This window comes from Herpailurus yagouaroundi, unplaced genomic scaffold (assembly GCF_014898765.1).
Source record: "Herpailurus yagouaroundi ecotype Mexico unplaced genomic scaffold, PumYag 190, whole genome shotgun sequence".
Taxonomy (NCBI): Eukaryota; Metazoa; Chordata; class Mammalia; order Carnivora; family Felidae; genus Herpailurus; species Herpailurus yagouaroundi.
In genome coordinates, this window is record NW_024412421.1 from 23937838 (window position 1) to 23959211 (window position 21374).

General features: G+C 41.0%; 1 protein-coding gene and 1 long non-coding RNA gene across 3 annotated transcripts in view; both read left to right on the forward strand.

The window, feature by feature from the left end:
• The window catches only part of TAT (tyrosine aminotransferase), a 44635-nt gene extending 27412 nt beyond the window's left edge, over positions 1-17223 (forward strand). The window contains exons 1-12 of one of the 2 annotated variants that reach the window (XM_040443013.1): positions 6570-6694; positions 7282-7528; positions 7682-7786; positions 10037-10104; positions 11233-11391; positions 11592-11730; positions 12303-12355; positions 13149-13301; positions 13913-14041; positions 14383-14466; positions 15277-15375; positions 16231-17223. In XM_040443013.1, coding sequence (XP_040298947.1) covers positions 7294-7528; positions 7682-7786; positions 10037-10104; positions 11233-11391; positions 11592-11730; positions 12303-12355; positions 13149-13301; positions 13913-14041; positions 14383-14466; positions 15277-15375; positions 16231-16371 — 1365 coding nt within the window. In that variant the 5' untranslated portion in view covers positions 6570-6694; positions 7282-7293 and the 3' untranslated portion in view covers positions 16372-17223. Of the gene's footprint in view, positions 1-6569; positions 6695-7281; positions 7529-7681; positions 7787-10036; positions 10105-11232; positions 11392-11591; positions 11731-12302; positions 12356-13148; positions 13302-13912; positions 14042-14382; positions 14467-15276; positions 15376-16230 lie in introns of those variants that run through there. The other variant, XM_040443015.1, reaches the window with a different exon arrangement.
• A 2211-nt stretch (positions 17224-19434) lies between these two features.
• Positions 19435-21374, forward strand: part of LOC121009755 (uncharacterized) — a 39970-nt gene continuing 38030 nt past the window's right edge. The window contains exon 1 of the long non-coding RNA XR_005780817.1: positions 19435-19654. This is a non-coding gene — a long non-coding RNA (uncharacterized LOC121009755). The remainder of the gene's footprint in view (positions 19655-21374) is intronic.

Here is a 21374-nt window from a genome sequence, read left to right on the forward strand (position 1 = left end):
TCCTAGCCACAGCAATTAGACAAGAAAAAGATATGAAAGGCATCCAAATGGGTAAGGAAGAAGTTAAACTGTCACTATTTGCAGATGACATGATACTATACATAGAAAATCCGGAAGATGCCACATACACAAAAAGCTATTCGAAGCAATAAATAAATTCAGTAAAGTTGTAAGATAAAAAATATTAAGAAATCTGTTGCATTTCTATACATGAATAATGAAATAGCAGAAAGAGAAGAAAACAATTCCATTTACAATTTTACAAAGAATAAAATACTTAGGATTAACCTAACGAAGGAGATGAAAAACCTAAACTCTGGAAACTAAAACATTGATGAAAGAAATTGAAATGATACAAACAAATGAAAAGATATACCATACTCATGGATTATAAAAATTCAGATTATGAAAATGTCCATACTACGCAAAGCAATTTATAAATTCATTTCAAACTCTATAAAAATATCAACGGTATTTTTCACAGAACTAGAACAAATAATTCTAAAATTTGTGTGGAACCACAGAAGACCCCGAATAACCAAAGCAATCTTAAGAAAGAAGAACAAAACTGGAGGTATCACAATCTCAGATTTCAAGATATACTACAAAGCTATAATAATCAAAATAATATGATACTGGCACAGAAATAGACACATAGATCACTAGAACAGAGTAGAGAGCCCAGAAATAAATCCACTTATATGGTTAATCTATGACAAAGGAGGCAAGAATATGCAATAGGGCTAAGACATACTCTTTAATAAATGGTGCTGGGGAAACTGAACAGCTACGTGTAAAAGAATGAAACTGGACCACTTTCTTACATTACACACAGAAGTAAACTAAAAATGGATTAGAGGCCTAAATGTGAGACCCAAAACCATAAAACTCCTAGAAGAATACATAGGCAGTAATCTCTTTGACATCAGCTGTAGAAACATATTTCTAGTTTTCAGGCAAGGGAAACAAAAGCAAAAATAAACTATTGGGACTACACTGAAAAAAAAAAGATTTTGCACATTGAAGGAAACCATCAAGAAAATGAAAACATACCTACTAAATGCGAGAAGATATTTGCAAATGATACATCTGATAAGGGGTTAATATACAATATATAAAGAACTTATACAGCTCAATATCGAAAGAACCCCCAAATCATCCAACTAAAAAAGGGCGGGGGCACCTGGGTGGCTCAGTCGGTTAAGCATATGGCTTTGGCTTAAGTCATGATCTCGTGATTCATGAGGTCAAGCCCTGCATCAGGTTCTGTGCTGACAATGGGAAGCCTGCTTGGGATTCTTTCTCTCTCTCTCTCTCTCTGCCCCTCCCACACTCACACTTTGTCTCTCTCTCTCTCTCAAGACAAAAAAGGAAAATAGTGGGGAGATGACCTCAATAGACGTTTTTCCAAAGAGACATGTGGATGGCCAACAGGCACATGAAAAGATGTTCAACCGTTAATCAGGGAAATGCAAATCAAAAACTACAATGAGATATTGCCTTAACACTTGTCAGAATGGCTAGTATAAAAAAACCAAAACACAAGAAATAACAAGTGTTGGCAAGGATGTGGAGAAAATTTATATGCATGCACCATGCACTGTTGGTGGGACTATAAGTTGGTGTGGCCCCTGTGGAAAACAGTATGGAAATTTCTCAAAAAAATTAGAAATATTATACAGTAATTCCACTACTGGGTATTTACCCCCCCCCAAAGTGAAAACACTAATTCAAAAAGATATGTACCCATGTTTATTGCATCGTTATTTACAACAGTCAGGATATGGAAGCCACCCATGTCCAACTGACAGAAAAATGGATAAAGAAGGTATGATACACACACACAAAACATACACAGTGGAATATTACTTAGCCATAAAAAATGAGATCTTGCCATTTGGGGCAACATGGGTAGACCTAGAGGGTATTATGCTAAGTGAATAAGTCACACTGAGAAAGACAAATACCATTGATTTCACTTATATGTGAATCTAAGAAACAAACAAATGAACAAACAAAAAAATCAGAATCAGATGTATAAACACAGAGAAAAAACTGATGGTTGCCAGAAGAGAAGAAAGTAGGAAAATGGGCAAAATGAGTGAAGGCGGGTGGGAGGTAAAGACTTCCAGTTATGGAATGAATAAGTCATGGGGATTAAAGGTACAACATAGAATACATATAGTCAGTGATATTGTAATAGTATTGTATGGTGACAGATGGTAGCTACACTTGTGTGACATAGCGTAACATAGTACAGTGTAACATACACTTGTCCGATCACTGTGTTGTATACCTGAAACTAAAGTAACATTGTGTGTCAACTACAGTTCCATTTAAAAATACACAGCTCCGGTTGTGATCTCACAGTTCGTGAGATTGAGCCGCATGTTGAGCCTACGTGGGATTCTCTCTCTGCTCTGTTGCTGCCCCTACCCCCTCTCAAAGAAGCATTAAAAAAATTTTTTTTTACTAGTTTTCTTTAGTTTTGAGAGGCAGAGAGAGACAGGGCGTGTGTGGGGGAAGGGCAGAGAGAGAGGGAGATACAGAATCGGAAGCAGGCTCCAGGCTCAGCTGTCAGCACAGAACCTGATGCAGGGCCCAAACTCATGAACCATGAGATCATGACCTGAGCTGACGTCGGACGCTTAACCGACTGAACCACCCAGGCGCCCCTCACGTAAGCATTTTTTAAAATAAAAAATAATAAAAGTACGTATCTAGGAATGTTGGATAAAATAAGGCAAAACGCCTGACTGAGCTCCAAAGATACAAAAGGAAATGCCCAATGGGCCAAACGATGAAAAGGAACTGAAAACCAGAGACATAGGTGGGCTGACACTACTCCTACCCTCGAGGGGATTATCTGAATAATATAAGGCTCCTGTGTTAACTTCCAGATGAGGACAGGACACCAAGTCCACAGGCTGTTGTGGGAGGGGGAGTTGAATCTGAGTCTTATGTGTAGCTGTGATCCTTAAAAGTCTGAATCTAGGGACGCCTGTGTGGCTTGGTTGGTTAAGCATCAGACCTCAGCTCAGGTCATGATCTCACAGTTCGTGGGTTCGAGCCCCATGTTGGGCTCTGTGCTGACAGTGCAGAACCTGGAGCCCGCTTTGGATTCTGGGTCTCTGCCTCTCCCCTGCTCACGCTCCCCCCCTCTCTCTCTCTCTCAAAAAAAAAAAAAAAAGTGTAAACATTGAGTGACGGAAATCAGCTTCTAACTTTTAAAAAAGTCCCATCTTTGCTTGACTCTTGCAAAGGCCAATATTAAGAAAAAGAATCTTAGGGGTGCCTGGGTGGCTCAGTCGGTTGGGCGTCTGACTTCGGCTCCGGTCATGATCTCACAGTCTGTGAGTTCGAGCCCCGTGTCGGCTCTGTGCTGACAGCTCAGAGCCTGGAGCCTGTTTCGGATTCTGTGTCTCCCTCTCTCTCTGACCTTCCCCCATTCATGCTCTGTCTCTCTTTGTCTCAAAAAATGAATAAACGTTAAAAAAAAATTTTTAAAAAAAGGAAAGAAAAAGAATCTTAACCTCTGAGATTCTGATCACCCAGAGAACCCTTGCTGTAAAATTCAGTTGATTCCCTTTGTCAGCCCTTAAGCAGGATATGTAGTTGTGATAGGTAGTCTGAACTCCAAGAGGTTGTCAAAATAAGACGTATTGCATTGTCTCTTCTTCCTATAGTCTATCAGTTGATCAATTTGGCAGGTCTTTCAGTATGTGAAATGTGATTCTACCTCTAGGAAACTATCCTACAAATTATAGGATACCTATAAAATAATTTTCAATTATCAATAATGAGTGTGTTCAATGTTTTATTTGTGAGAGAAAAAATAGAAGCTGCCCTATGTCCAACAAGAATAGAATGGTTAAATGGACAGTATATAGCCATTAAAAAGAATGAAATTGATCTCCATGTATGAAAATGGAAAGGATATCAAGACAATGTGTTAAGATTTTTTAAAAGGCAAGCTGTAAAACAGCATTATTCAATAGAAACAGAATGCAAACCACACAGGAATTGCAAACTTTCTAGTAGAAGTATTTTAAAATGTAAAAGAAGTAGGTGAAATTAGTGATTTGACCCAAAATATCCAAAATATTATTTAAGCATGTAATCAATATAAAATTATTGATGAGATATTTTACATTATTTTCATATAAGTCTTCAAAACCTGATGTGTGTTTTACACCAACACCACATCTCACTTTAGACAAACCACATTTCATGTACTCAATAGCTGCTTTTGACTAGTGGCTGTAATAACGGACAGTGCAGCTACATAGAACAAATTTGTAGTATCTATATTTTCAAACAACTTTAAAACCAGCTCTGTAGGGGCGCCTGGGTGGTGCAGTCGGTTAAGCGTCCGGCTTCAGCCAGGTCACGATCTCACGGTCCGAGTTCAAGCCCCGCGTCAGGCTCTGGGCTGATGGCTCAGAGCCTGGAGCCTGTTTCCGATTCTGTGTCTCCCTCTCTCTCTGCCCCTCCCCCGTTCATGCTCTGTCTCTCTCTGTCCCAAAAATAAATAAACGTTGAAAAAAAAATAAAAATAAAAAAAACCCCAGCTATGTAAGTATTAAGTATTGTATAGAAACAGAAAACACTTGAAAAGATATACAAGAAATGGCTAAAGCAACCATCTGTATGGAGTGGAGTTGTGGGAAAAGGTGTTCAGAGTTTAGTTTACAAACATCAGAATTTCAATTTACTACATGAGGATTTTAATTACTAAAACAGTAAGAGTAAAAGAAAATGTGTTGGCATTAAATGGTGGTGATTGTTGCACAATATTGTGAGTGTATTAAAAATCAGTGAATCTTATACTCTGAAAAGATGAAGGTGTGAATATTTTGTTATGTGAATTTTATCTCAATTTGAAAAATATATGTAAAGAACAAGAGATCTATGTTGTGGGGGAGAAATAAGGGTAATGTGTTAGAGTGGTGGTAGAATTATAAATGCTTTTAGTTTGTTCTGATTTTGTCCAGTACACATGTATTATATTTCAAATGGGGGTGGTGATGGAATAAAAGCATTTAGGAAAGAAAGGTCTTCTTTCTTGACAAAATCTGTGTGCTTTGGAAACAATACCGTGTTCTCATTGTGTTGGCAGCTATGCAAAAGTATACATCCGTCTGTACAATGTTTAACTACCATTAAGTAAAACAAAGAAGCCATGTGCCTTTTGCCATGGGGTGCCAAATAGCAGAACTGATGCAACTCTTTCTTCCTTCTCTGTGCCTTTGGATGTTGTAGACAAGGCTGTGTACTTGCATTTTGCAACAGAGCAGCCCTGAATATCTAGTTCAGGGTGCAGGGCTTCCAGCTTTCGAATTTGAAATTCGCTATGACCTGGCTGGCTTCCTGCCCTTGCCTTGTGCTTCTGCTGCTCCGCCCTAAGATGAGGTGGTGAACACTTACTTGCTTCACTGGGGTGGGAAAGGGAATGTGTTAGATAAGTTCTTCAAAGCACTAAGTGATGAAAGGTCCAGAAGAATAAAAGGTAATTCACCCCCCACTGGAGACTCCAATCACCTAAAAGTAAATGGAGAAGAAAGAACTTATGTAACAACTCTTTGTCTTCCAATAAATAAACAGATAGGATCTGAGCAGATGGAGTCCCAGAGGCTTCTTTTAACCCTTGAGTGGATGGTCTTTTTTATAGGCTCACCCGAATGCTGAGGTTTCTGCTGTGCTTGCTTAGCAAGGTTGTTTGTTTAGACTTCACCTGACATCTTATTCTCCCCACAACTTTCTAGCAGGTGAATGAAGGAGAATTCACAGTACAGGATAACGTTCCACAGGTTTTAGTTGCCTTGAAGACGCTACTACTATCTTTTAAGGTATTTGTTGAGTGAAACTTAATTTGTTTCAACTGCCCATTTGTTGTGACTGAAGAAGAACCTTGTGAACAAGGAAAGGAGTACAGGATGCAGGAAGTAAATAAACATGTTGCAGAACAAATTGTGCAACTATTCCTTCAGTGAATAGTGAATTTCTTCGCTAATTCCTTCAGTGTTTTGAAAATCTATAAAATGATGTACCTATGTATCTATCTTGTATCCATCTATGTATCTATCCTCTATCTACCTACCTATTAATCTGTCTTGGCGAATGGATAGAAATGGCCAAATCATTACGTAACACTGCCTACCCCTGGGGAGAGTGTATGGACTCTGGGGGTAGTGAAAATGAAGTGTGTAGATAGCAAGGTGCAAGGAAGGACTCTTCACTTTTTACTTTACACATGTCTGTACTGTTAACATTTTAATGGGTTATTTGTATCAAAAGAGATTTAATAAAAATTGCTAACTGTAATCCTAATAAGCCCTCTGACAGTCCTCTCAAATGTCTCACAAAGTGCCCAGAAAGAGTTAACACAGAGAATTCCAGAGGTTTGAAGTGAGGACAAACTCCCAGGTATGGTGGGCGGGTGGGGGGTGGGGGGGGTGGAGGAAGAGTTAGAGGTGAGAAGCAGCAAGTGAGGAAGGGGAGGGAAAGGAGGGCCGGCCACCCAGTTCTCACCCTAGCCAATAGCAGGAAAGTTCCAGGCCCAACGCCCATTTGTGCAAACTATTTCAGGAGTCAAGAATTGCATCTGAGGCCATTGTCACTGTGACCTGTCAAAGAAGGACTAAGAGCTTCCAGGTTTGGCTACTGGGAGGGCAGTTTCTCCTGTAGTTGGAAGGTAAAATCTCAAGCCTCAGCTAATGTGGTGGTAACTGGGATGTGTGCTTTCTTCTTTATGGTGTATTGACTTCTTTTTTCTACAGGACACTAAGGTGCTCGTGGGATAGGGCTTTATTTTTACTAATGACAAAATATTAACACTAAATTTCTAACTGTGGAATGGTCCTTCCTGGTTCTTGCAGAGGGCAAGACAGTCTATTGAAGCATTAGGGAGACACTTGGATAGGCTTTGCATGGAAAAGAGGCAACACATATATATGCTTTGTTTCATGATTTTCATGTCAGTTCCCCTCAGTCTCATTGAGAGCAGTTAAACTTTCAATGACATTATGGTTGCATGTAGTCTCACAGTAGATAAGTATTCAGTGCATGGTCTTTGCTAACATTATAAAATGGGTTCTTGCTTTATTTTCCATCTCAGCAAAAAGTCTTAAAACTCCCCTTATTCGCAAAGCATGAAAAATGTGGCCAACAAAGCAGTTTGGAAAGACATCTAATGAAATCACGCTTATGTTTAGGTTCAAATATAGGCCGCCAAGATGCTGCTCTGTTCTTAGTGTCACAAGGACCTCCTTTTCCCCATAGGCTTTACTAGTGATGGACCCATATGTGATTCAGATGAACAGCAACAGCAACCTTCCCTCAGTTCTGGATGTGCACGTCAACCTTGGTGGGAGAAGCTCCGTGCCAGGAAAAATGAAAGGCAGGAAGGCCAGATGGTCCGTGAGGCCCTCAGACATGTCCAACAAAACTTTCAATCCCATCCGGGCCATTGTGGACAGCATGAAGGTGAAGCCTAATCCAAACAAAACCATGATTGCTCTGTCAATTGGTGAGTTGGGGACTCTCAGGTGAGGGGCAGATCTCGTCGCTGTTAGCCCCATCCTGACAACTGCTTGGAGAAGATGGGAGTAGAGAGGGAGTCCGAGCACTGGGCATGGAAGAGTAACCTCTTGGGGGCTCTTTTTTTCTCTTCCATGAAAAGGGGACCCTACTGTGTTTGGAAACCTGCCTACAGACCCTGAAGTCACCCAAGCGATGAAAGATGCTCTAGACTCGGGAAAGTATAATGGCTACGCCCCCTCCATTGGTAAGCTTCTCCTGAGACTCTGTCTGGTGGCGTCCAAATTGTTAGTGCTCTTCTATTAGGAGTAAGTTTCCAGCAGTTCTCTTTGCTTCCCTGATTCATAGATCCTAAGGAGAGGCTAAGATAAAATAGCCATTTGGATTTGGGGACGAGGATCTCAGAATGCTTGAACACAGCCATCAGGGTTCAGCTCCTTTCCTGGCTTCCTCTGGCCCACTGGCTCTGCCTCTTTTGTTCTGTTCACGTACTTATTTCTCAACCAACATTGCTAATTTTCATATGAAGGCCTTGGATTTTGCAGGTGCCTGTTTACTTAGCCTCTAGGTCCTACATTAATTTACTTATTTGCACTATGTAGATAGCTTCTTGGCTTCATTTCTTTTTCTCTATACATTCAACCCTTATTTTAACTATGGTCAAATATCACCGTGTGGTTGAATGTTCTGATCACATTCAAATGCATTTATAGCTGTTTCAGCTTAAATAAAGAGATAAAAATGAAGTAGAATACAAACAATGGGCTGTTCCATTGAAGAAGAGAAGGTTATTTCTGACAGAAAGAAGTTATTCTTATTGAGATGTTTTTACAGTAGGAGTTTCAGGTGTACAGCTGTATAATACAACTGTATACGCTGCAAAGTGATCACCACAAGTCTGGTTACTGCTCATCACCATACAGTTGGCCCCTTTACCCCTTTTTGCCCATCCCTATTCTTATTTAGGTTTAACTGTCTCCATCTACTAACCATTTCCACATTAAATGTCTGATAAAATAAGTGACCCTTTGACTTTATTTCAGTGTTGCACACACACACCCCCAGTCTCCATATGTACCTAGCAACATATTATTTTCCTTTTTAAAACTTATTTATATTGTTTTATTTGAATATAGTTGACACACAATGTTACATTAGTTTCAAGTGTAGACAGTGATTCAACATCTCTGTACGTTATGTTTGCTCACCCCAAGGGTAGCTGCCGTCTGTCACCATACAACACTAGTACAGTACCATTGACTGTATTCCCTATGCTGTGCCTTTTATTCTCATGACCTACTCATTCTATAACTGGAAGCTGTATCTTCCTCTCGCCTTCACCCATTTTGCCCATCTTCCTACCCCCTTCCCTCTGGAAGGCATCAGTTTGTTCTCTGTATTTATAGTTCTGATTCTGCTTTTTTTCTTTGTTCATTTGTTTGCTGGTTTTTTAGATTCCACAATGAGTGAAATCATATGGAATGTGTCTTTCTCAGTCTAACTTATCTCACCTGGCGTGATACCCCCTAGATCCATCCATGTTGCTGCAAATGACAAGATATAGTGACATATTTCTAATGTAGAATGCAAATCCAGTTTTGTGCTAAAATAGAATTTTAAAAACACTTCAAAGAGCCTGAGGGATGTAATTTTTAGGTTGATTGTTTATGTTTTATAAAGTTTCATAAAACAAAAATCAACAAAAGAAGACCAAAAATTAGATTATAAAACAAGTTTATAACTTTTATACCCAAAGTATTAGGGAACAGATTCAACCTGAAAAACCAAAACCAGTTCTCAACTTCACAAATATTCAAACGATATGAACATTTCATGCCAAAGGAAATATAGGCCATAACATTTATCTAGGAAAATTCTCTTCCTTATTAGTAATTAAGGAAGTGCTGATTTATATAACTTCAAGACATTTATCTCTAACTGTTAAGTGGAACATTATGAAATATTGTATCTTTATAATTGAATGGAGTCTTCTTAAAAGCAGTTTCGCAAACCAATCTGCATGATGCTGTCCCTACGTCAAACTTGTAAGCCAACATTTGGAAATATTGTGTAAGAATTGAATTTAAAAGAAAAACTTGTGCAAAACCACTAATAGGTATATGATATAATGTAAAAAACTTAAAAGGCACCCAATGTATTACATGCATTGATTACAACTCTTCAAAATATATAGTCCTGGAAGGGATTTAGGAAAAATCTAAATATTGTTTTTTATGAAAAATAAAACATAATCATAGTAATCAAGATGGTGCACAGTATTTTATACTTTGGGAAGTTCTCCTTGTTATTATTTACACATGTGAGATTATTATAAAATTGTAACACATAACTCCTTTATCTATAGTAGCTGAGAGCTAAACTGAACAGTTTGTGCTCTAAGCAGGGGCAGGAGTTAGCCTGAGGTCCTTTTGACTCTAGGGCATAGTGGTCAGTTGCCAGATGCAAACTTTCAGCTTCTTCCTTCCGGCTCTTTCAGGATACTTATCCAGTCGTGAGGATATTGCTTCTTATTACCACCGGCCCGAGGCACCCCTGGAAGCTAAGGTAGGGCTTAACCAAGGTAACAGCTCTGAAGTAATACTGGGCAAACTATACCATTTTCCTTGTCTCTGTTCCACAAGGAATAACAGTTTCGGGAAACAAAAGGCGTGAAGAATTTCCCTTTAGCAATTTGAGAACTTCTCATAGAGTGAGGCCACTTAATCCCTGAGTATATTTAATGTCATTACAGTATGATGATAATGTTGAATATAATTTATGTGGTGTTTTGTCTTGAGGCTCAAAGGATTCAGAGGTTACTCTACATTTGATTCTCTGCAAAAGAACTTTAAAAAACAATAGTTCATAACACCGAATAAGTAACATTTTTTATTTTACCAATAAGATCTTTCTTAAATTTCTTTCTTAAATTTGTAGCTTCCATAATTCCCTTCCCCACTCAGATGGGGGGGCTCCTGGGTGGCTCATTTGGTTAAGCGTCCAACTTTGGCTCAGGTCGTGATCTCATGGTTCATGAGTTCAAGCCCCTTGTCAGGTTCTGTGCAGACAACTCAGAGCCTGAAGCCTACTTCAGATTCTCTCTCTCTCTCTCTCTCTCTCTCTCTCTCTCTCTCTCTCTTTCTCTCTCTGTCCTCTCCCATTCACCCTCTGTCTCTATCTCTCAAAAATGAATAAACATTAAAAAAAAAAAAAAGCTCACTCAGATGGGAAGATTGAGGTACTATGGAATATTCAATCGATGGCAGGGCCACAAGTTTAAATGCCACTCTCCCTCTGTCATCTACTGTGTGTGTTGATATTTCTTAACATAAGAGGTGCCCTCAGTCTGTATTTCAGAGAAGAATCAGGCTTCAAATTTCTGGTCGAAAGTAAACAAATAACCAAGTGAAAAAGTCCAAGGTCATAATGATCTCTCATGGAAGTCTGCTGAGTCATAGCTGACATGTACTTGTTAAAGTGATTTACTTCTTTTAAGTGGTCAATATTTTCAACATTTAGATATGGACATATATAAGCATTTTCCCCCAATTTTGGCTTAGTACAGTCCTTACTACTTTACTTAGAGCTTGAAAAAGTAAGTTTATTATTGCTCCCCACTCACCTATCTGACAATGTCTTTTCTCCCACTGCTGTTGGAACCCCTAACAAAATGTACCTTTTATTTCTTCACAGGATGTCATTCTGACTAGTGGCTGCAGTCAGGCTATTGAACTTTGTTTAGCTGTGTTGGCCAACCCAGGACAAAACATCCTAGTTCCAAGACCCGGTTTCTCTCTTTATAGGACTTTGGCTGAATCAATGGGAATTGAGGTCAAACTCTACAATTTATTGGTAAACAACTTTTTAATTTTAGACCCCAGTGTTCAATTATGGCTTTGTAAAAATATATGACAATTGTCTTAGCACAGAAAGATTTGGAAGTGGGTGGTGGAGGCCACAAACACATTTTATTATTTAGAATATACTGTTAAGTGAATATTCCCCCTCAAGTTTTCAGAACCATCTTAGTCTCACCCTTTCTTCCTCCCCAGCCAGAAAAGTCTTGGGAAATTGACTTGAAACAACTGGAATCTCTAATTGATGAAAAGACAGCTTGTCTCATTGTTAATAATCCATCAAACCCCTGTGGGTCAGTGTACAGTAAAAGTCATCTCCAGAAAATTCTGGCTGGTAAGTCCATCAGACTTCATTTGACAGGAGAAGATATGGGGATAGGATCCTTGAGCTGTTTTCCTGGAATGAGAAGAGGGTTAGTTCCGAGCTGAGGATGGGGGTGGGGGAGCTCTACTGGGGTCTCCAGTGAATAGTGTGCCCCTGGAGCAGTAGACCTCACCTACAAGAAGGAGAAAAAGGCAGCACTTGCCTCTTCACTATTCCCATATGTGGAAGAGCAGGTTTGAAATATCTGGTTAATTAAATGGTATATTTAGCCTCTGTATCCTGGAAGAGTATAAGAATTTATAGTTCTTAAATTGGAAAACAAAACACATAAATATGAAATGCAAAATATAATAAGTCCAGGTGAATATTAATTGCTAAGGCAATTCACATTAAAAAGGATTTCAGCCTGGGGGCCCCTAGATGGCTCAGTTGGTTAAGCATTCGACTCTTGATCTCAGCTCAGGTCTTGATCTCAGAGTCGTGGGTTCAAGCCCCATATTGAGCTCCATACTGGGCATGAAGCCTACTTAACAACAACAACAACAACAAAAATGATTTCAGCCTGTTTTTCTTATTTTTAGTGGCTGCAAGGCAGTGTGTCCCCATCTTAGCTGATGAGATCTATGGAGACATGGTAAGTCTTGGGCAGGATCTATCACTACAATAATCTCAATTCCAAATTACTTCATGGAACCTTTAGAGGTGGCATCAAAAACACCAGAAGTAATTCCTAATCATTTCAGTACAGCATATCAGTATCCCTACACTCTTAAAAGTACATATAGATTCTACAGTCTCTTAGCCAGTTTTCCAAAGTCCAAAAAGCTATAAAAATCTGAAGATTTTTGAAATTCCTTTGGTGGAAAAACCTGGCTTGACTTGATGTAAAGATATTTGTAGATTTTCTATGTATTTCACTTATATATGTATATATATATTTGTCAAGAATGTAAGGAAAGGAAAAGAAATGTTAATATGCTTGATTAGGAGCGCCGTCCCACACTGCCTTGGGGGTGTTACATAATATATGATCCAGGTAAACTTCTCAAAAATCCAAACAATCCTACATTCTGCAACAAATATGGGCCCAGGAATCTCAGGTAAAGGGTTGTGGACCCCTATTATATTTTTAAATGTCTAATTCCAACAAGCATTCATTCCCCAGAGCAAGCTTTGTTGAGTTGTATATATTCCTGGGCCAGGATCAGTATCCTCATCGTAGGCTTCCTTTAATCCAGACCAGATGTCAGGTTACATGTCTCTGTATAGTCTCCTTTGAAGCCTCCTAGGCTCCCAGTTATGCTTTAGGGTAGGATGAGTCCATAAATCCAAGGCCCTGTTCCTAGTTATACAAGGTAAAGACTGGAAGGCATGGGATTTAGAGGAAAGTAAGCCAGAAGACAACTGCAAGGATCTCTTCTCCTCAGGTGTTTTCGGGTTCCAAATTTGAGCCTCTGGCCACCCTCAGCAGCAACGTCCCCATCCTGTCCTGTGGAGGGCTGGCCAAGCGCTGGCTGGTTCCTGGCTGGAGGTTGGGCTGGATCCTCATCCATGACCGAAGAGACATTTTTGGCAATGAGGTAAGAGCAATGAGGTGATACAGTATGTCTAATTTAGGATATATATGTGTATTTAATTTGCATGCACAGTGGTTGGGTGGTGATTTTTTTTGTTGTTTTAGTGTTTTTTTTTCTTCTTTCTTCTTGGCCCTGTAGTTCTGGGTGCCAAAAGATGCTGGGTAAAGATGGTACTCAGTTATTCCTCTCCCAAACTCAGTTTTCTTGTACCTGGTTCTATGAAGAAGTTCCATTGCTCCTAATTTTAGGACCACAAATAAGGAAACAATAGCTATAATGATACCTGATTTTGTTTGCAGGCTTACAATATGCCAGCACTTGATACACATTATTTTACTGTAATCCTCCCAACAACTCTAGGAGGCCATAGTATTATCTCCTCTTTACGGTTGAGAAAACTGAAGCACTGAGACATTGTACAATTTGCTGAGTCACGCAGCATGTGCGTGACAGAGCTGGGCTACAAATCCCAGTGGTCTGATATAAGAGTGCCAGTAGGCACGCACCATCACTTTCCATCAGGTTTGATGGAAAGAATGGCCAGAACCAGAATCCCCAAAACTGGAATGCTTAAGGAAGGCTAAATAATATGTTTGCGGGTTGGGGGCGTTTAGATCCGAGATGGGTTGGTGAAACTGAGTCAGCGGATCCTGGGACCCTGCACCATTGTCCAGGGAGCTCTGAAAAGCATCCTACATCGCACCCCTCAGGACTTCTACCACAACACTCTGAGCTTCTTGAAGGTAAGGGCAGCCCGTAGCCTTTTACTTTGGGAGTGAGGAAATGCCGCCAGTGGAGTTAGGAATCACATGTCCTCGTTTCTGGAGCAGTGTGCCATTATGGGGCCTCCAAATCAGGAGATGGCATCAGTGTAACTATCCACCCTTCCATGTCTCTCATTTCTGGCACTTCACTCTGCTCCTGGCCAAAAGTGATAGGATATTTTTCTCGCCTACTTCCTGTGCCCTTGATGCCAGCAGAGCAAACTTAGGTTCCCTGCCTCCAGTGTGGGCTTTACTTTTAATGACGTGCTTTTCTTTCACTTATATTTTGATTCTTGACATCTTTCTGCCTCCTCTTGTAGTCCAACGTTGATCTTTGCTATGACGCACTAGCTGCCATCCCTGGACTCCGGCCAGTCCGCCCTTCTGGGGCCATGTACCTCATGGTAAGTATGTAGGTGGCAGGCATTTTCTGTAAGGCAAGCAGAAGCTGGTCTGCAGGACTCACAAAGACAGCCAGCTAAGCCTCCGGACCTGTTAGTTTAGGAATCGCCTTGTTCTGAATGTCTGTTCAGGTCACTCTGAGATCTTGACCTGAGCCAAAGTCGACACTTGCCCAACTGAGCCACCCAGGTGCCCCTGTTTCCAGAATAACTTGGGGCATTGGCATTTTGTGGACTGGAGACACTAGTATCTTGTAATTGGTGGGATAGTTCCATGCAATCAACAATTGCCCGGCTCACAATGTTAATGTTGCCTTTTTAGAGAAACACTGACATTCTATTTCCAGCTTTCACTTATCAACATCCAGGAAGGAATGCTTCAATAAACTAAAATATTAATATAAAGACATCCTGTCTTTCCTATGAAAAATTCCATGGGCTCCTAAGTGTTAGAACTCTTAGTTATCATGGGGCGCCTGGGTGGCGCAGTCGGTTAAGCGGCCGACTTCAGCCAGGTCACCATCTCGCGGTCCGTGAGTTCGAGCCCCGCGTCGGACTCTGGGCTGATGGCTCGGAGCCTGTTTCCGATTCTGTGTCTCCCTCTCTCTCTGCCCCTCCCCCGTTCATGCTCTGTCTCTCTCTGTCCCAAAAATAAGTAAATGTTGAAAAAAAAATTTTTTTAAAAAGAACTCTTAGTTATCAGTAGTAGAGTTCCAAGATATTTTTTAGAGCAGTCCCTATGTTAGTTTCTGGCATGGGGAGTTGGCCTGTTTTCCCTCCTGATAAGTTTGCCTCTCCCTGTAATTGGTATAGGTTGGCATTGAGATGGAACATTTCCCAGAATTTGAGAATGATGTGGAGTTCACAGAGCGGTTAGTTGCTGAGCAGTCAGTCCACTGCCTCCCAGCAACGGTGAGTGTTCATGTCTCTCAGGACATTCCCAACAATTTCTAGAGCCTCGGGTTGAGTTGGTCTTTAGCCTGCCTTTTTTTCTCCTCAACAAAGTATATTCTCATTTGATAAGATTCAAACTGATGTGTTTCATGACGTCTATTTAAAATTTGTTTCTCCCTCATCATTATCCCATCCATACCGGGAAGAAACGTTGTGGCTGAACATTTTAAGTGAGGGGAAACAGGCTTGTCCCACAAGTCCCTTTTAAGATGAATTGTTTCTAGACTTAGCACCCCAATGATGGTGTCAACCAAGAAAAGAAGCAGAGCTAAAATAAAACAAAAACATTTATTCGGTGTCTCAGAATTGCAATTTGGGGAACACAGATCTGGGCAGTGACCCAAATAGTGTCCTTCCACCCCCCAGAACAAAAGTCAAGTGTTTTTAAAGACAAAAAGGAATGCTTGTATATGCTATTTATAAAGAATTTTGATTGATTGGTGGCAGAAAACTAATCTTGGCTGACTGTAATTGGTTACTAAGGCTATCACTAAACGAAGTCTCACTGTAGCAAGTCTCAAGACTCTGGCTGAGTCCTTGTGAGATTGGTGGCTTGGCCCAGTTCAAAAGTTCATGGTTTCATGGGTGAAGAGGTGCATAAGATCCATCTCCTTAATGGCCTTCTAGGTCCATTTTAAAACCCCTTGACATAAGTGACCCCATTTTATTTCACCTTTCACAGTGGAACTGAGTCAACTGATAGCTCTGAGTAAATGACATCACTGCTTCTTGCTGATTAGGACCCTGGCCATCGTAGGGTGGTTTAGTACCAGATTCAATTGCTATGAGAATAACAGGCTCTTATTTTTGCAGTGCTTTGAGTACCCGAATTTCTTCCGAGTGGTGATCACAGTCCCCACAGTGATGATGCTGGAGGCCTGTAGCCGGATCCAGGAGTTCTGCGAGCTGCACTATCACTGTGCTGAAGGGAGCCAGGAGGAGTGTGACAAATAGGCCCAAGTCCGTTCTCTTGAGTATGTGTCCCATCCGGGGAAGGCTGGACTGGGCCTTGCTGTTCCTCAAGGGGAATCAGGTGCCCCTACTGGGAGAGGGGCCTCAAAAGCATGTCAAGCGTTCAGAATCGCTCCTGCTTTCCCCCAGCTATGTCCACATACACACTCTGAATCCCAGATTGTCCTCTCACTCTGCTCTGCTGGAGTGACTCACTCATTCATTAATCTGCCCCCTCCTATATGACTTCCTCCTTTTTTATTGAGAGTACTTGGTGAACAAAATTTACCAGAAAGCACCAGAGACAAAAAAATTAAAAGCTCATGATAAGAGAAACAAAAGATTGAGAGAATTTGTGCCCCAACCATTTCCTCATACTATAAATAAGAATACACTCTCTCCAGTCAGGTCTGAGGCCTAATTCTGTTACTGCTTCACTTCAGGTATACCTCGCTTTATGCAATAGAACTATAATGAAAGAAGTTGGGGACACATATATTGGTTAATTATTTTCTAAACACATTAGGAAAGTTTGCTAATTTGAAAGATCCCTTACAGAAACATTTTCGTTGATTTTTTTTTTTTAAGAACTGTTGATCGTATGGGGTGCCTGTCTGGCTCAGTTGGTAGAGCATGTGACTCTTGATCTTGAGGTCATGAGTTCAAGCCCCACATTGGGTTCAGAGATTATATCAATCAATAAATCAATCAATCAGAATTGTTGATTGTAAAGGTAATCAATGGACTTTCTAAATTTAGATATGTGTGCATCAGGGTTTCTTAAAATGAGGGCACATCTGTATTTAAAAAAAAAAAGGAGGAATCATAGGACCTTCCAGAAATACTGTGGTGTAAGGGCCAGAAATATTCTCATTTATCATTGTTATGGAATCATTGCTTTTGCTGTAAGGTTGATAATGATTTATTGATATGTATATTATATTATCTTTTCATATGTTTTCTAAGAAACATTTATATTGACAAGATCCTTTATTTTGCCAAGGGCATAAATTATTGTTTTTCTTCTTTTTTAAAAAAATAAATTTTACTAAGTATGCTCTTCTGTGGTTTTTCTCCTCTGTGGGGGAATTCCTATCCTATTCATTGCTATTCATTGCTATTCATTGCTCAGTCTGATTGATGCATTACCCACTAGACTTCATTTATTTCCCTGTCCATGTACTGACATTTGGAGTTACTTAAGAAACACTATTCCTAAAATATTTTATTTGGGAGCTCATTTCTGGGTTCCTACTTATAAATAAGACAAACTAAGAAGCAACATTATAAACCTCTGGCCTTTGACTTTACACTTTCAACTTTTTGGAACTCCAACCTCTGGTCCCAAATTCCTATGCTCTACATCCGCTAACCACTCACTGGTGAATGAAACTGAATGGGTTCAGGTGACCCAGGGAATGAGAGGTGTCAGACATCTTTCATTATCCGCCTTTTGTCTGCAAATCCTTTTAGGCACAGTAGACTAATTTTTTTTCTCAAAACTTCCCTTACAGAAGGGAGCATGAAGTTATCTTGCAAGGTTGGGGGCAGGAGTATACCATAACCAGTCTACAGATTACTAAGAGAAATTTTCCTTTTCCGGAAGAGGAACTTCAGGTCTCAACCCTGCCAATCACACTGACTTAATTTCCTTTACAAAAATAAACATCAAATGCCCACATTTAGTGAGTTCACGCTAAAATTTACCTTTTAATTTTCTTTGGCAAATCCAAAAGGAACATACAACAATAGAGATAATAAAGATTTGTTTCCTGTAGGCCACCACTGCCAATAATTTTCTGAAAGTGTCCGGTTCCTCTTTTCCTATACCACCTTTGCCCCATCCCCTGAAGATCTATCTGTCCAGAAATATTCAGGAAAACTTGGTGGTTTACACAAGATGTTTTATCTTAACACGTACATATAATTCTATCCAGCTTTAGTGAATTCTACTCAGATTTCTTAAACTTGCGAGTTTCTTTCGTGTCTACGATAGAGGAGTCAAGGACATACTCAAGCATTAAAAAAAAAACCTCAGACTGGACACATTTCAAAAGATACAAACAAAGACAAAAACATTCCTGTAAACGTGTGTGTGTGTGTGTGTGTGTGTGTGAAGGTTTCCTTTTTTTCTTTCCTCTCTTCAAAGTAACTATTTTTTTAATTTTTAAAGTTTACTTATTTATTTTGAGAGAGCAAGCGAGCAAGGGAGGGGAAGAGAGAGGGAGAGAGAGAATCTCAAGCAGGCTGCTCTGCCTGCACCGCACACAGCCTAACGTGAGGTTGTAACTCAAGAACAGTGAGATCATGACCTGAGCTGTGCTCATCAGCCTCTTAACTGACTGCGCCACCCAGGCGCCCCATAAAGTAACCATTACGCAGCTTTAAATTCAGCTTCCTATGGAAGACAAAGGATGGTATTTCTGAGGTGTCCATTACCTCCAGGGTGTTTCTAAATAAAAAGAACCCCTGTGCCTGGTTGCTTCCAAACAAGATTAAAATTCTCGGGGCGCCTGGGTGGCTTGGTCGGTTAAGCGTCCGACTTCGGCTCAGGTCATGATCTCACGGCCCGTGAGTTCGAGCCCCGCGTCGGGCTCTGTGCTGACCGCTCAGAGCCTGCAGCCTGTTTCAGATTCTGTGTCTCCCTCTGTCTCTGCCCCTCCCCTGTTCATGCTGTCTCTCTCTGTCTCAAAAATAAATAAACGTTGAAAAAAAAAATTTTTTTTAATTCTCACCTCCGTCCCCCTCCCCCCCCCCCCCCGCCCGCCCCAGACAGCTTCCAGATGCTTCGCGATGGCAGTGGCAGGTGAATGCGTTAGAAAGTCTGTGATTTCACCTTTCTTTCTAGGCCAGAGCACCGCCTATAGGGTAATTGACCAGTATCACAGACCAGGAGTCACTCCACGTCCCACCCCAGTCTCTAGTTGCCAACAACTCCCAGACAGCTGGGTAGGAACGGAGTGGGAAGGAGAAACACCTGGCTGCGTAGGCGCTGCTGCGAGCGAGAGCGCGAGCGCCGCGCTGCTCCAGGCGCAAGCGCCGTCGGGGGGCGGAGCGAGGCACGAAGGGCCGCTCAGGGCGCAGGCCCAGATCCCTGAGAGGTCGGCAAGGGTGGATCCCTTCCTCAGATGCCGGTTTTATTCCCAACGTCGGGCCTCGGTTTTGTTTCCTCCTTTCGCGTCTTTCCCGGACCCGCGCCCTGAGGAGAGATTTCTCTTCCCCCTTTACCCCCTGTCCGGGCCGCATCTGGCAGGAGGCTTCTCGGAAGCTGACACATCATCCCTAGGTATTGTAAATACCTGTTAAATAAGTGAATTGTACATTTATTTCTTTTCCCAGCTCTGGGCCAATCCCAGCCAGTCCGATGAGTTGTGAAACAGAAGCAGAAATTCCCCGTAGCTGTTGTCAACTGACAACAAAAGTGTGGTCCCTGGAACTTTTCTCCAAAGAATTGTGTCCTTCAGAGTCCCTGGTACTTGGCATATATGTTTGGATCCCTACTCAGCCGGATAAATGAATCCACCGCTATGTTCCGCACACTCCGCACATTACTACAGTAGGGGCTGTATTTTATGTTACGTAATGTTATATTATTATTATTTTGAGGAGGGGCTGTATTTTAAGTACCCTAAAAGTCGAATTATTGAATCCATTGGAGAACTGAGTTCCCAGTACATCTAATTCATACTCTCATTTGTTTTAAACAGTTTGGGTATGTTGACCAACAAGTTTCATAGGGTGTCCTAGAATCTACAAATCTGGATGCTCTTTGTGGGTCAGATTGTTAAACAGCATCTTCCAAATTGGCAGTCACTTCCTGACGTTACAGTTGAGGTATATTATGTAGGATGCGATGCTACTTCTGCAAAGGAAACAAGGAGAAGAACTGGCAAGTGTTAATTTTTGTCAGCGTTTCAGGCATGGAAAAGAATTCTTGCTCTTTGAGACATTGACCCATTTGGTAATTGAAATGCAAAGTACATTATGTAATTCAAAGTACATTATGCCTTATTTATTTATTTATTTATTTATCTAAGAGAGAGTGGGAGCAAAGGAGGGGGGCAGAAGGAGAGAGAGAGAGAGAGAATCTCAGGCAGACTCCTCTCTCAGTGAGGAGCCCAATGCAGGGCTCAGTCTCACAATTGTGAGATCATAACCTGAGGCTAAATCAAGAGTCAGATGCTCAAGTGACTGAGCCACTCAGGCGCCCCACTTTATGCCCCATTTGAAAAATAAAGCCACAGGAATTTTTTGCTTTGGCAGCATGTATACTAAAATTGGAACAATACAGAGAAGATGAGCCTGAACTTAGTCCAAATTCAACAGCACATTAAAAGGATTATACACCATGACCAAGTAGGATTTATTCCTGGAACTCAAGATTGGTTCAACATATGAAAACCAATCAGTGTAATACACAACCACAACAAAATAAATCATGAGGGGTGCCTGAGTGGCTCAGTCACTTGAGTGTCAGACTCTTGATTTTGGCTTATGTCATGATCCCAGGGTCGTGGGATGGAGCCCTGTGTCAGGATCCATGTTGAGCATGGAGCCTGCTTAAGATTCTCTCTGCCTCTCTTCCTGGCTCATGCACACTGTCTCTCTAAAAAAAAAAAAAAAAAAAAAAAAAGAGAAGTGGCGCCTGGGTGGCTCAGTCGGTTAAGCATCCGGCTTCAGCTCAGGTTATGATCTCGCGTGAGTTCGAGCCCCGAGACGGGCTCTGGGCTGATGGCTCAGAGCTTGGAGCCTGTTTCCGATTCTGTGTCTCCCTCTCTCTCTGCCCCTCCCCCGTTCATGCTCTGTTCTCTCTGTCTCAAAAATAAATAAAAAACGTTAAAAAAATTAAAAAAAAATAGGTCACCTGGGTGGCTCGGTCAGTTAAATGTCTGACTTCAGCTCAGGTCATGATCTCGCAGTTTGTGAGTTCAAGATCCATGTTGGGCTCTGTGTTGACAGATCAGAACCTGGACCCTGCTTCAGATTCTGTGTCTCCCTCTTTCTCT